The 16,094-nt window shown below is 41.5% G+C and overlaps 1 protein-coding gene across 3 annotated transcripts; it reads left to right on the forward strand.

Moving 5' to 3' along the window:
* The first annotated feature begins 1,790 nt into the window (after window positions 1-1,790).
* Window positions 1,791-14,621, forward strand: VDAC3 (voltage dependent anion channel 3). 3 transcript variants are annotated; one of them, XM_073798737.1, is made up of 9 exons: window positions 1,791-2,044; window positions 4,196-4,264; window positions 5,080-5,129; window positions 8,138-8,290; window positions 9,124-9,176; window positions 10,255-10,482; window positions 11,703-11,853; window positions 12,677-12,738; window positions 14,094-14,621. In XM_073798737.1, the coding sequence occupies exons 2-9, from the start codon at window positions 4,198-4,200 to the stop codon at window positions 14,170-14,172; spliced, it is 843 nt and encodes a 280-aa protein (XP_073654838.1). In that variant the 5' UTR covers window positions 1,791-2,044; window positions 4,196-4,197; the 3' UTR covers window positions 14,173-14,621. The 3 variants fall into 3 exon arrangements, with proteins under 3 accessions (XP_073654838.1, XP_004311757.1, XP_019777107.1); XM_004311709.4 differs by having other exon boundaries at window positions 1,799-2,044; window positions 12,677-12,734; XM_019921548.3 differs by lacking the exon at window positions 1,791-2,044 and adding an exon at window positions 2,230-2,624 and having other exon boundaries at window positions 12,677-12,734.
* The last annotated feature ends 1,473 nt before the right edge of the window (window positions 14,622-16,094 follow it).

The raw sequence follows: 16,094 nt of genomic DNA on the forward strand, positions 1-16,094 counted from the left end.
TGTACCCGACAAAGTCCAGGTCTGTGCCAAAGTACAGGCTGAAGTTGTGGCTCTAATATGCATATGTATGTGAATAAACGTAGTTTTGCCTGTACAGCTTTTAATCACTTATAGCATATTTTCATCTGTGTTATTAACTAATGAACATTTTCCATATGTCAGGTAGATTGTTATGTGCTCTGGATACATTATTTTCTTTACTATTCACTACAATCCTCTGAAGTAGACCTTATTTAGTTCTGTTTCACAGATGTAGAAACAGAGGCATAGAGAGGTTAAGTTGCTCGCCAAACACCACAGAGTTGGCAGATGTGAGATACAAACCCAGCCTCTTTTGACTACAAAGCTCATTTTGTTTAGCCTACTGAGTTCTATTCCTTTGTTGATGACATTTATCATCTTCTGCCTCATTCAGCAGGTATTTGTCCAAGTCTTACATTATGAGTCCTTTGGGAGCATGTATCTTATCTCTTATTAGCCTGAAATGCCTTACACACAGCAGGGAAATAATCTTTGCCTCTTGATTCAAGCAGCAACCTGGTACCAGGAACTGAATATCAAAGACTTTGTGGGGTTTTTTTCTTCCCAACTTTTTATTTTGAAAAATTTTAAACTTATCGGAAAGTTTCAAGAATAATGCAACGAACATCCACATATGCTCCACCTAGCTACACCAGTTGTTAACATTTTGCATGTTTTTTCCCTTGACCATTTGAGAGTTAGTTGCAGACACATGCTATTTCATGCCTAAATACTTCAGCACGTATCTCCTAAACACCAGGCCATTTCTGCATAATCAAGGTATAATCATCACTCTCAGAAAATTTTACATGTTACAATACTACTATAGTCGACATTCAAGTTTTCTCAGTTGACCCAAGAATGATCCTCAATAGATGTTTTTTGTTTTTATTTTTTGATGCTTTTTGTTTTTTGATCCTGGGTGCAATTTAGAATCACATTGGTCTTGGAGTCCTATCTTTGTCTCCTTTAATCTAGAACAGTTCACTAGCCTTTTTCTTAATATTTCATGAAATTTACATTTTCGAAGAGACCAGGTGGTTGTTTTGCAGAATGTCCCTCAATTTGGATTGTCCCTCAATCGGACTGTTTCCTTGTGAATAGAGAGAAGTCACTTTTTTGGCAAGAATGAGCATGTGATGTCAGTCTGTACCATCCCTGGTGATGTCAAGTTTGATCACTCGATTGAGGGTGACTTCTTTGATGTGAAGGTACCCTTTTCTCTTCACTAAGTAACCTGTGGGATGACACTTTGGAACTGTATGAATATCCTCAACCGTCCAGCATCTATCGATGAATTTTGCTTGAATCAGTTATTGGTGGCTCCAAAGTGGTGATTTCCTATTTCTATAATTTTTTCTACACTTATGAGCTGCAGTTCGTCTCTGAAGGAGAGCTTTCCCGCCTCCATCTCCTCTCTGCCTTTGAAATATCATTTACCCTGTGTCATCTTGAATAAGTCACGTCACTTACCCCCTCGGGACTTATTTTTCTCATCCTTAAGACGAGATGACCTAAGGGCCACATTCTTGAATTTTAGTCACCCTTACACGAAATTCCCATACAGATCTGCCAGGCATCCGCCAGAGAAGAAGACGCCGGGGTCGGCTGTGCCAGCATCCACTGCGGAGTGGCTGGTACCGCCGCATCCGCCGCCGCGGCCCCTCCCCTGGCAACGGTAACTAGTAGTCTCCGCGCCTTCTCGCGAGAGTGGGCCCCTCGCGGACAAAGGTGCGGTCGCCCGGCCTGCGCGCCCCACGTCAACCTCCGCCCGTCCCTGCGCGCCGGGCCCTGCCGCGCACGCGCGCACTCGGACGGTTGGAGATGTAGGTCCGCCTCGGGCCTGCCGCGCGCGACCCCGGCGCGACACTCCGGCGCAGCCGCGACGCGGGGCTCGGGGCGCGCAGGCGCCGCGGGTGTGGGGCCGCGCAGGCGCGGACGGCGTTGCTCTGAAGACTTTCTTCGGTGTCCTGGCGGAGCGGGCGCGCCCTCCTGGCTGAGCGGACAGGTCCTCCCGTCGGAGGTGAGGCGAGCCGGGGCCTCGGGCCGGCGGCCGGGCGGGGGCGGGGCGACCGGCAGGGCCCTGCGGGAGGAAGGGCCGCCTAACGGGGCGCGGGCCAGCGGGCGGGGTCGGCGGGGACCGGCCCCTCGGGTGATGCACCGCCGCGCCGCCACCTGCTTGCGCCCGGCCGGTCCCCAGGACTCTCCGGGCGTCAGGCCGGACGGGAGGTTGGTTTCGAGGGAAGTCGGGTCCTCGAACCCCGAACCCACCCCCGCCCCCGGCTTCCTCCCTGGCATTGGAGCCCACCATCAGGGGGGCTCTTCCACTCCCTGCCGCCGAGGGGAGGATGCTGAATGTGCACCTTCAAGGGGCGAGGCGAGCTGACGGTCCCGTTAGTAATCGTGTGAAGCTGGGTTATAACTAACCCGTCACCCCCATCCCCCGACTGCGGCTCCTGCAACCCCGGTGCGCTGTGCGTGCCCACGGACAAGTGCATTTGTAGTCATGGAAATGTGCGGAACATGTCGTCTCTGGGGCTTCTCGAGTTTTTGCTTGATCATACCAGCAGTGCACTTCCCATCAGGATCCTGGGCCTGAAAAAGTAAGCTTGAACTAGGTAAAATTGAGGTCCAACCCCCTACACGACTTTTGCAAAGTGTCTGGCAGGTCGTTTTGAAAAAGAAGGAAAATGCTAAAAGACTGTAATGGGTCCCTGGATGGATGTTTCTAAACATTTAAGTGTATCTTTTCTCTTGTCAGTAGAGAAAAAACCAGACTGTAAAGCCTTAACATTTCTATTTGAATACGTAGTGCCTGCATTTCGGGAAACATTTCAACAGATACCGGCATCGGTTGTGATCATAAAGAGTAATATCAGATTGCAGTTGGCAATGTGTAAAAAGCCTAAAATTGATCCTTTGAATACAGAGGACTGAATTGTAAATCAATTGCTCTGGGAGTGAACTACGAAACCTTGTGGCTTAGAACAACAAAGCTTTAGGATGGCCATGAGTCAGTACATTTATCTCCTCTCACCTTTACGCTTTCTTCTTAACTTTATGTATATTTTAATACTCTGTTCTCTTAACATATCCTAATATCTGTCATATTTGACAGGTTTAGGTTAAGGGACAAATTTTAAGTGAATTCACAATTACGAAGTGCACCATAAAGTGTGTGTAGTGTTAAGGTGTGGTGGGATAGGCAGAAACTTAGCAGCAGGCCAGATTAAGAGCTCAGCCAAATAGAACTAAATACCTTCGGTTGTGTCGGTGGTTCAGGGGCTAGCTGGTGCTCTGGATGTTTCTGGTGTAGTAATGGGGCCAGTGGGGTTGCTTGAGGTGGTTCTATGACCTGTTGGATGTGGCTGTTGAGGCTGCTGCTGCAGGAAGAGGTTTCCCGTGGTGCACAGGGCAAAGGAGTGGTATGTTCAGCAGTGTCAATAGGCCTGAGATTTTGATGTGAGGGTCATCTTGACAGTAGAAAGGCTGGCTGAATACTAAGTAGGCAAGATGAAAAGTCAAGCCCCTTGGGTTTTGAAGGCTGTAACTTTAGAGTGTATACTGATTTGGGGGAGCAGACCGCTGCATGTAGACCCTGTCCTATATCTGGTTACTAGGTAAGATTATAGCACTTTATTTTAAGAAGAGTTTTGAGAGAGGGCATACTCTGGGTGAATACATTTCAATTAGTGTGGTAATTCTTAAGAACTGAATGTCAGAGTGGCAAAAACGGTAACCCTGAAGATGTTTAATTGCATCTGTTTTACAGATCTTCAGAAAATTTACCTTGACATCTTACACAGCTCTTTGGCTTTATAACAGCCCGAGAAATGTTTTTCTAATGTACATTTTTGCATTTTTTTAAAAAGTAAAAGTCCAGTTTAACAGAGCATCTCCTTCAGCCTGGGAGAAATTTCTTTTCTTTGCAATGCAATCAGAAAGATGACCTTTGTGAATCTCATGAAAAACCCTTTTATTCTCTAGCATTCTGGAAAGCTCTTTTTAAAGGAGCAGCATGCTTTCTCTTAACTTGGCTTGCATTAGGGCATAAGCATTAATGACACAAAGGAAGAAAAAACTATATACCTCTTCTCACAGAACTAAACAGCTGAACAGTGAATAAATACTAAATAGTTACTTTTATTCCCTTGTCCTCATTTTTCTTTATAAGATATGTGTAACACACCGACTTACTGTGACCTAGGAAAGGCTGCCAAGGATGTCTTCAACAAAGGATATGGTAAGTATGCTATTGTGAATTGCCAATCTGGGGGTAAGCATTCGTACTGAATGCCTACTATATGGGAGAGACTGTGCTTAGTAGAATGAGGTTAAGTCAGCATTAATCTATTTTACAAGATTTAAGGGGATCACCATTAGCAGGTTACTAGACTTCTGTTTTTAGAGGTAGAGTCCCACAGGCATTAAAAGCTGTTGTGTACATTAACACATACATAGCATTTGCGTATTTAGTATTATCTGTTGGGTGAAATCATATAACTCTGTAATATGTGTGCCCCCTTTGGTTAGCCCTGGGGACAGCTAACGTAGGGGGTGTAGCTTTCCTCCTCCAGATAATGGCAGTATTTTCACGAGGGTGAAGACACAGCTTTTGACTTCTTTGGAGGAACATACAGTGTTTGAAAGCAAGTGGACATTTAGTTTTAAAAATTTAGTCTTTGCATTTTTAATTTTTTGTGCTGTACACATTTGATTTTTTATTAACTAGTAATGTTAATTATATATTTTAAGCTTGTATATATATATCTGCATAATTTCTAATAATTTTGGTTCTTAAAATAGTACATATTCCTTTCATCCATTTGTTTTTTTAACTTATATTTTCAAAATATGTCTTTATTATTTTGAGGGAACTTAAAAATTAAACTTAAGTTATTTTGTTATAATTCAATTCCTTGTGGAACTCTCACCTAACAAGAATACTGAGTACTTTCCATGGAATGTACTATGGACTATTTTCATAATTTCTAAGTTGCAAAGACTGGAGTGCATGTCACATTTTGTACATTAATGTGTATTTCTGTGTGTGTCTAGGATTTGGCATGGTCAAAATAGATCTGAGAACCAAATCATGTAGTGGAGTGGTAAGTACTTAATATATATATATATATTTTTTTTTCAATCAATTAATTATATTTTTGGCTGCGTTGGGCCTTCGTTGCTGCACGCAGGCTTTCTCTAGTTGTGGCAAGCGGGGCTGCTCTTCGTTGCGGTGCACGGGCTCCTCGTTGCGGTGGCTTCTCTTGTTGCAGAGCACAGGCTCTAGGTGCACGGGCTTCAGTAGTTGTGGCTCGCGGGCTCTAGAGCGCAGGCTCAGTAGTTGTGGTGCATGGGCTTAGTTGCTCTGTGGCACGTGGGGTCTTCCTGGACCAGGGATCAAACCCGTGTCCCCTGTATTGGCAGGTGGATTCTCAACCACTGCACCACCAGGGAAGGCCCTTAATATATTTTTAATAGATGTAGCATAATTAAGTTAAAGAAGCCTGTTTAAAAATCACTGTTTAGTCAAGTTACTTGAAACGGCATATACTTTTGGTGCTATGCTGTCTTCCCTACAGCTTTGTCCTGCTCTCAGATTTCAGTGAGCTGCCCAGCCACTTGAGCCCAAGGACAGTCAGGTTGAATTTGGGGGGAGACCCTTTGTGTTTGTCATAATAAGAGTATTCTGAGTCTTATTCTCAGAAGATACAGAATATATGTATACATATGTATGTATATATATATATATATTTTTGACCCATGCCATATCTTTATATGTATACATATGTATGTGTATATATATATATATTTTTGACCCATGCCATATCTTTATACTTTCATGAATATGTATATGGACACTAAAATCTTTGCTTCCCTTGTATTGGGTTCATGCAAATTTTGTTGCCCTTTTACAAAAACAAATTAATTTTAGTCTCTGTCCCTTCATGATTAGTTGAAACAAATGTAGAAATGCATGTAGAAGATTAGTCTACAGTTTTTATTAATGTTCATAAAGTCTTTTTTACTGGAAGTTAAGAATATGGTAAAGGATATATCAGTGTATTATCAAAGCGTCACTAACCAGAGCTTTCTTTAAGTAAGTGTCAGCAAATAGATCAACTTTACCCTCACCTTATTCTCTGATTTCTCTTTATTGGCTGCATCTTTTTTGTTTGGTATTTACCTATTCAAACCAGCGCAAATTTTATTTCTGGATATAATGATTAAATTAGAAGGGCAAGAAGCATGTGGAGTATTTATGGTACTTTGTCTTATGCTTCATATAGTCCTGGTTTGTCACTAAGATTCTTTCCCTGGGTTTTCTAGTAGTGAATAAATATGTATGCAACTCCCCTACTAGGATGGGATTTTGTTATATCACCTATTAAATTAGAAAAGTTATACTCATTTTGATTAGTACTTCAGAATTTGCTCAAGGTAGGTTTGTCTTGCAAAAATCAACAACTAAAATTTTATCTCCCTTTCATGCTGCTGTTGTGTGTGAATATTCATTCAGATGGTAAGAGAAACAGTGTATTTGTGTGCTTGTTTTTATGGCTGCTTTTGTTCTCTGGTACTGATTCAGGGTAAATTTCATCCACTGCTCCAAATTTTCTTGATCGTATCTTGGTATTTTTATGATATGCCATCTATAACAGTAACATTTTCATGATTGTTTTGTTGCATACTAGCATTTAATGCAGAACCGTAGATGTTATAAATATATTTTGCACTGTTTGAGCTAATTATGAAATTAGACAAAAACTGAAGCAATTGTGAGCCTGGAACTCAACTTAGGAAAATTCTAGCCTTTTCTTTGAGATTTGTACCTCTGGCATTTTAGATTTTTGACAGAGCTTCAGACTAAGAAATGATGATGATAAGAAAGAAATATAGACTAAATACTCTTTTACCTTTATTTTTTGCACCAAAATTAAGGTTTATATTTGCTATACTTGCAAGTTTATGAAAGGTAAATGTGAAAAATGAAACACTAGGTAGCTGGATCTACTAAAAGAAAGTGATGTGAACTATTAAACATGACTAGCATTTTATCGTGTTTTACCAAGGCCTTGCCCTTAGTGTGCAGTGTGATATTCTCTTTGAAAACTTTCTGCGTGGTGTAGATAAACAGATCACAGTTTCCCAGTTGTTTCATCAGCCTGTAGAACGAGCGTTAGGGGGCAGGGTTGGCAGGGTTTCTTTACTGTTGGCAGTATTTCAGAAATGTTCTTTAAAAACAGGGCCAATCAGAAACGTTTTTTCTTGACAGTTCATAGATTGACAGTGACAGGTGTTGACTGTTTGCTTCCCCTAGAAGGAGATCTATTTCTAATTGCTTATTGTCATATGACTGAGGGACACCTAACTGGGAGGAGGATATATTTTAAGGCATTCATAGTAACTATTTGACAGGGAAGAGGGATAAGTTACAACATTCCATTTTCTTGTGAAAAATGGGTACTTTCAATTATTGAAATTGTGTACGCTGATAGTCTTATGGATAGTTTTGTGGACAAAAGCAATAAAGTTTTTATAACAGTGTGAATGTACTTAATGCCAGTGAACTGTACACATAAATATGGTTAAAATGATAAATTTTATGTTAAGTGTATTTCACCACAATAAAAATAAGGCTTTTTAATGCATTAAAGTTCTGGCCCTATTAAAAGGGGGCAATCTAGGGCTTCTAGTGTTTGGGGATTTTTAAGGACTTTAAAGTTAACTAATAGTTCACAAGGTACGATAGAGAACTGATAGTCTTTTTCGTGTCATGAAAGTACATATTTAAGATTCAATATTTTTGTCTTTTTAGAAAAGGCATTTATTTTCAGTAAAGATATTTTTCTTTTAAAAGAGAGATTCCCATTTAGTAAGAGAGTATATGGCACAGAAATATCAGTAAGAGAGGTGGAGTAATGGGAAGATGCAAGACTGGTTAAAATATTTAGAGACTGGAAAGAAGGAAGGAAAGCAGGAAATAAGTTGCTGCAGAGTAGGGCTGTGGTAAAAAGTAAGTTGTGTTGGTTTCTGTTACATTGAACATTACTTTCTGGAATGAATATTTTTTATCTCATAAGCTGATTTTAAAGTAATTATTTTTTCTTACCAGGAATTTTCTACTTCTGGTCATGCTTACACTGATACAGGGAAAGCATCAGGCAACCTAGAGACCAAATACAAGATTTGTAACTATGGACTGACCTTCACCCAAAAGTGGAACACAGACAATACTCTTGGGACAGAAGTCTCTTTGGAGAATAAGGTAAGAGAGCGTTGGAAGATATTTGTAGGGTAAAATTATCTTGGGGATAAAATGATGAACAAATCCCAAATATAATTTGAGATCTTGCAACCCTGTCTAGTTTTCGTATTTTTTTCTCTGCATGTGGCCTTCTTTGGTATGTTTTATGTTTCTAGAAAGTAAGGTTTTGTTGCTGTGTACGTAATTATGATATCTTTTGTTCTGACCAGTTCTATAATACTTATTGTTACACAGCTGAGCCTCTCCTGAGTAGACCAAGCTATTTGTAGTGATCTGATTTAATTTTGTTTTGTAATCATTGCAAAATTGACTCCACAGAAAAATGTTTCTAAAATTCTTTAATGTTTTCAAAGAGAAAATGTTTCAGCAGTTGTCAAGTGCCTGCTACATTCAGGGCACTAGTTTTTGAAGTATGTTTATTTGCACATTACCATATATAGATAATGCTTATGTATACATAGCTGAATAAATTACTTAGGTTGGCTTGTTAAATGTCCAGTTACAATAATTTCAAGAGAGTATCACAGTTATTTTGTTGTATTGGGATTTTCTGGTTTTGTACTCTAATTTACATTATTGGCTATAACAGGATTTGACCTGTATGTTTTAGCCTTTTTTTGGGTGAGAGAATCATGATGAAGCCTGGGGGTGAGGGGAGTGGGATAGGGGGCAGGGAAGGAAGAAGAGGAAATTTATTAAATCATTTAATGTTTGGCTTTCTTTAATGACTTTCTTATTTGTTAGGAAGTTAGAGAAAACTTTAGAATTGGTTTTTCAAGTCAAGAGAAGAATCAAAAATTGCTGATTGTTAATTTGAAATCTTTATTTTTCAGTTGGCTGAAGGGTTGAAACTGACTCTTGATACCATATTTGTACCGAACACAGGGTAATTATCCCAACCCCATTTTCTGAAATGGTCTTGTGGCTTGAAGGGATAGAGGGGTCTAGGGCAGGGAACTGCAGGAGGAGCTCTGGAGGTGAGGGGCACAGAGACCTGTGTGTGCAGGAGGGAGGGAGGGACCCTCCCTGAGGACACTCCCTATGTGACACTCAAAGAGGCACCTAGTAGAAAAAATGTAGGAGCTAGAGGGGTCTGAGACGAGATATTTTTTAAGCTGTCCTGAAGATTCACGGATGTGATGTCTTGCTGAGAAGTTAACATCTTAAGAGAAGAGTGTAGTCTCCTGGCACCAGAACACTGCAAAGAATAGTTCTGCTTACTTGATTTCTTAGCCTTTATAAATCCCCCAACTTCTCTGACTCAGTTTTTTCATCTGAAAAATGGGGATTATGTTGTTTCCTACCTGCCTCTCTCTAAAGGACAGGTGCTCGATGGGGGCCACGTGGCATTTCTCCTCCACTGTAACAGCAGGCGTGTCCTTCCTGCTACACACCTATGTTGTCTTCAGGACAAGCACAGGACTATTAAGAACTGATTTCGTGTTTTCAGTATTGTCCTTCAAAAATGTACACTTCTGTTCCATCCATCTAACATTGTCCAGGGAGAAAACACTGGCCTAAGGAAAATAAATATGCTTATTAAAAAAAAAAAGTACACTTCTCTCTATGACAGGTTAATAGTTTAGAAGTTTGTCGGGCATTACCTTTTGTAGCATTTGGAAACATTTAAAGAAATTTGGTTTCTTATATGTCTGTATACATATACATTCAGATTATTAATTTGGTACTGAAATATCTTACACCTTTTTATACTTATGCTTTCATGAAATTAATCATGAAATACCCTATCATTTGAACTTACAGCGAGGAATAGGTAAAAAATAGTATATATATTTCTAATCCTAACAAAATTACATTTGTAGAGCTGTCATTTGAAACATTTTTACTGTATATGGGCCACCTGCCAAAACAGTATTTACATTATGGGAGAGGAGGGATCTTACTCTAAAAATTTCTGGACAGCAGTGAAAACTTGTGCTGTTTTCATTTGGTTTTTTTTACAGAAAGAAGAGTGGGAAATTGAAGGCCTCCTATAAACGGGATTGTTTCAGTCTTGGCAGTAATGTTGATATAGATTTTTCTGGACCAACCATCTATGGCTGGGCTGTGTTGGCCATTGAAGGTTGGCTTGCTGGCTATCAGATGAGTTTTGATACAGCCAAATCCAAACTGTCACAGAATAATTTCGCCCTGGGTTACAAGGCTGCAGACTTCCAGCTGCACACTCACGTGTGAGTATTCACGGTTCAGAGTTCCTCCTTTAGTGCCGGCACAGTCGCCCAGAGGATGGTAGCCATTAGCATGTGGAGAAGGTTGGATGGGGTGGTGCTGGCATGACGTCATGCCTTGGTGGACATACAGCTACACTGTGCCGCTCGTAGTCGGCAAAGCACTGCAGAGTTAGTGCACTTGGCGCTGGTGTTGTGCTGCTGGCAGTTGCTGGCCTCTGAGCCTGTACCCCAGCCACTGGGATGGAGAGGGCCCGGGGCAGGGGTCACCTCCTGATAGAAGGGATCCTTTGGAGGCGTTCCTGCTTCCTCTGGTTCCCTGTTCATCTTGTCAATTTCTAGAAGCAGGTCTGTTAGGATCATGAACAACCCCCTAATTGATCTGAGCATCCTGGAGCATCCCCAGTGTAATTCTCTGGAGGTTTTCAGGTACCCTGGTCAGAACCAGTTACCTGGGTTGTATTCAGAAGTAGCAGAAGTCCTCAGAGCAGTCCTGGGTTCAAGTCTGTAGGCTGCAGCCTGGTGGTTACATGAATTTGAACTTATAAACTGTATTTTATGTCTTGGCCTACTGGGCACTGCTGCTGTCCCAGGAAGAAAAGCAAAGGATCAGCTCTGTGTTTTTGAAGTGTTACAGATTGCTTTCCACTAGACAGTCTGTTCCACTTAAATAAAGTCGCTAGTGGTGTAGAAAGAGGCATTGAAATTGATGCAACAGTATTATGAAAACTCAGGGACTGACTGCTGAGGTGCTCTGAAGCAATACGTCGTGTACTTCCCTGGGGCCATGCACTGTAGCTATTGTCTGGAGGGTGCTTTCTAATGCTAAGATTGTGTTTTGAGTGAAATCCAGAATTGGCTTGTACTACTATATATTTTTTTTTGCAGAATCTTTATATAACTCTACTTTGAAGTTTCTAAATACTGTGAACATGTCAGAGACATACAGATCATACTTACTTGAGGTGTCTGCCTTTGTGCATAATTGAATTGTGTCTAAGAAATTCATGTCTTGTGGAGGAGCCAAGTAAATGAGTCAGATGTTACTGTGCTTTAATTAGGTGGCTATAAATCACATAACCGGTTTGTTTGGAAGTCTGTTGTGCTAGAAGTCTGCTGAAGTCTGTAGCTGTAAAATAAGACCCGATTTAGTTAGTCTTCGAATTTGTTTCCATATTGTAACAAACTAGATATTTATGACTTTTCTTACGCTGTGAAAACAGGAACGATGGCACTGAATTTGGAGGGTCGATCTACCAGAAGGTGAACGAGAAGATTGAAACATCAATAAACCTCGCGTGGACGGCTGGCAGTAACAACACCCGTTTCGGCATCGCCGCTAAGTACAAGCTGGACTGTAGAACTTCTCTGTGTGTAAGAATGTGCTGCAGATTGGGTCTGCTCTTAGGGTTTCGTCTAAGTCGTAAATGGATGCTGTGATGTGGTTGTAGTTTGCATGTTCTTTATTAACTTTGAGCTACTCATTGTGTAGTGAAAAGAGCATATACCTGAAGTCAGGAGCTGTGGGTTCTAATCTTAGTTCCTTCTGTATTTGTTGTCTGACCTAAAGTCATTTTATCTCTTTGGCCTCAAAATTTTCTTATCTGTAAGTTCCTGGGTTTCAATTACTATTCCTGTTGCCATTGGTAATTCTTGTTAATAACACTAATTGAGCTCTTAAATTTCAGGCCCTATGCTAAGACTTTATGTGTATTATCTCATTTAACCCTCACAACTAATTATTGGATGAGTAGTGTTACCCTCATCTGCATTTTATAGATGAGGGAGCTGAGACTTAGAGAGGTCAGGTAACTTGCCCAAGGTCACACAATAAGAGACAGGTGCCAAGATTTGATCCCAGATCTGTCTCTCACCAGAGTTCATGCTCATACCACTGTCGGAGGCTGTAAAACTGGTAACTCAAAAGAATTCAGTTCACAGGAGGGATGTTTGGCTGCACAGTGTTTTAAAATTTTGCTCGAGGCCTTTAAGCGTGCATTCTCAAGGTCCCCTCTGTCCTCTACTGACTTCTTAAAAGATTTATCTTTTATTAATTAAGTTTTCAGTTGTACTAATTCTGGATTGGTCCTAAGGTGTTTCAGCTTTGGAAATCTGATGCATGGAGTGGTTATGTTGGACTTACATATTATGAAATTGATTGTTCTCTAACTGTTTCTATTTCATCTCCTAATCTTAGGCTAAAGTGAATAATGCCAGCCTGATTGGACTGGGTTATACTCAGACCCTTCGACCAGGTGAGTAAAGGAGTGAATAACTATGGGCTAGGGGTAGAAGGTGATTGAGGAATAATGAAAAGAACCTACAGACAACCTGCAATCACTTTAGGTTGATTCAGACCGTTTTGTAACATTTGGTTGTTCGAAGTAAAACAGATTGAGCACTTCTGTTTAAAAAAATATTTTTGGGGGCTTCCCTGGTGGCGCAGTGGTTGAGAGTCCGCCTGCCGATGTAGGGGACACGGGTTCGTGCCCCGGTCCAGGAAGATCCCACATGCCGCGGAGCGGCTGGGCCCGTGAGCCATGGCCGCTGAGCCTGCGCGTCTGGAGCCTGGAGGCCACAACAGTGAGAGGCCCGCGTAACGCAAAAAAAAAAAAAAAAAAATTTTTGTACAGTAAGTTCCCTACATATAAACGAGTTCTGTTCCAAGAGCGCGTTTGTAAGTCCAGTTTGTTCGTAAGTCCAACAGAGTTAGCCTAGGTACCCAGCTAACACAATTGGCTATATAGTACTGTATTGTGATAGGTTTATAATACTTTTCACACAAATAATACATAAAAAAACAAGCACAACAAATAAAACATTTTTAATCTTTCAGTACACTACCTTAAAAAGTACAGTAGTCCAGTACAACAGCTGGCACACAGGGGCTGGCATCGAGTGGACAGGCAAGAAGAGTTACTGACTGGAGGAGGGAGAGGAGGTGGGAGATGGTAGAGCTGAAGGGTCGTCAGCAACAGGAGATGGAGCGCAAGCTGCCATTTCACTCATGGCTGACGCTGATGGCACAGGTTCTGGCTCCTTGCTGGATTCAATTCTGTCTACCCTCTTGAAGAGACGATCTAGTGATGTCTGGGTAGTACTGTACCAGCTACATCACCACTGCTTTTGTGCTTGCTTCTGGACATCCTGGGCTTGAAATAGAGATACCGTACTACTGTATTCTATACAGTACTGTACAGTAAAGTACACAAAAGCACAGCCACTTGTAGAGGATGCACACATGTGACCATGTTTGCCAGACACGTGAACTAACTTCCATGACTGGACGTGTGAACACACGTTCGCATCTTTGAAAGTTCACAGCTTGGAGGTTTGTATATAGGGGACTTACTGTATTCCTAATAATAACTTGGTTACTGTGGCTTGTGAGTTTGGTTGATCACTCATCATTCTTAACCGTGAACTCCAAATAAAGTGTGCCATGACTGCTTTACAGATCAGGTGGCTGTGGATAACCTGGCATGGAGTTAGTAACAGAGGTAATCTCATAGCCAGCTGTAACCCATGCCATTGATTCCACCCATTGTTTCTAGGAAATGCAGATCTGATTGTAATGCTTGTTACAAGTGATTGTGGTGTTTGCTTCTTCCTAGGAGTGAAACTGACCCTGTCAGCTCTAATCGATGGAAAGAACTTCAATGCAGGAGGGCACAAGGTCGGGCTGGGATTTGAACTAGAAGCTTAATGTGGTTTTGAATAGAGCATCAGCTTTGTCCCTGGAGGTGAAGAGAAGTCAACCCACTATGTTTTGGCCTTAAAATTCTTCTGTGAGATTTCAAAGGTGTGAACTTCTTATTCTTCCAAAGAATTGTAATCGTCCTCACACAGAAGCCTAGATATCGAGTCCAGCCTAAGGGAGGTGTGCCTGAAGGCATGCCCGGAAGTTGTCATGTTCGTGCCACGTTTCAGTTCAGTTCTGCAGTGTTATTTTCAATGTGTTGCTCAGCGACATGTAGTGTCATGTTACAAAGGAGATGACCCGACCCTCCAGGTGTCCATCACGTCCTGCATGTCCCACACCACTTTTTCATGACCTTGTAATATATCGGTCTCTGCGGTAGTGGAATCTTTCGTTTTGCATCAGAGTAAAATAAAATAAACCCATCACATTTGGAACATAATTGGTCATCTCACTTGCCAGTGCTGGTTTCTTATATTTGGCGTGATTGATTTTGTTGTGAAAAGCACTCACCCGTGGGATGTGTGTCTGAATCGTCTGTGCTGCCGCTCGTCCCCGCTCTCCTGCTGCTCTTCTGCGGTCAGGCCGCGTTGTCAGACGGCGCGCTTTGTTCTGGGGGTTAGAAGCACATCTGCCGAGGTCCTTGCCACCTGTTGCAGTGTGAGAGACTGTATCCTGTTGGTAGTTTTGTAAAGCTGCTGAGGGATAGTGAGCGTGTGAGTGGATGAAAAGAGGGCAAAGGAAAGAGGACAACTGGGGGAAATGCTGCCAGGGAGAGGCTGGTGGGAGGGGTCACAGCTGGATGGGGTGCATCCATGGCCCCCCCGGGCCTCAGGACAACGCTTTTGATGACTAGATCTAGAAGAGTGATGGCCAGAGGATGGAAATACCAGTTTAGAAAAGAAATGAGTAGACTATGATGTCTTCAGGGCTTACTGGTAAATCATCTTTCTAAGAGTAGAGCTCCTTTTGAAAATCTTTTTTTTTTTTTAACAAAATATGTTCTGGTTGCTACAGATTCAGTCAATGTAGACATAAATAAAAGTGAAAATTCCCATTCCTCTCTCCAGTCCCTCCTTCTTCCACTGCCACTAATAGTTTGACATGTGTCCTTGCGATATTTTTCAGTGTCTTTAGAGATTATATAAATATCTATCTATATAAAATGTTAAAATGCATATCTTGTCTTGCAACATACTTACAAAGTTAACAGCAGAGTCCTCTGTTTGTATAAATATCCCTCATATTTTTAATTTTTGCACTTTTGTATAAATGTGGCATTTGTTTATTCCGCTTTTTCCTATATCCAGTCTGCTTTACAGAGAGCGCTGCCTTGAGTATCTCTGTCCGTTTCTCTTTCTCCACTTCCGTGCGTATTCCCATGGCAGCACTGCCCAGTAGAACTTGCTGTGATGATGAAAATGAGGTATGTCTGCACTGTCCACACGGCAGCCACTAGCCACGCGAAGCTGTTGAGCACTTGAAATGTAAGTAGGTCAGTGGAAGAACTCAGTTTTTAATTCTGTTTCATTTAAATTACTTTTAAAATTGAATAGCCACATGTACAGTAGGGGCTGTTGTATGAGAGGTGCAGGTCTACAGGATCGGTTTCTGGAAGTGAGATTGCTGAGTCATAGGTTGTGCACATTAGATAAGTAGTACAAAATCGCCCTTCAGAAATTTTGTGCCAATCTGTTTCTACCAGTGGTGGTGAAGAGTACCCATTTCCCCATATCTGCAAAAACGCTGAATGTTATCAGACTTCAAGATTTTTACCAGTTTTAGAGGTGAAAAATGATACCTTGCTTTAATTGCATCGCCCTAATGGCCAGTGAGATAGAGCTGTTTTCATATGTTTACTAATCATTTATAATTCTCTGATTTGCCTATTCAAGTTCCTTGCTCAGCTTCCAAA

The sequence above is a fragment of the Tursiops truncatus genome, chromosome 21 (assembly GCF_011762595.2).
Source record: "Tursiops truncatus isolate mTurTru1 chromosome 21, mTurTru1.mat.Y, whole genome shotgun sequence".
NCBI lineage: Eukaryota > Metazoa > Chordata > Mammalia > Artiodactyla > Delphinidae > Tursiops > Tursiops truncatus.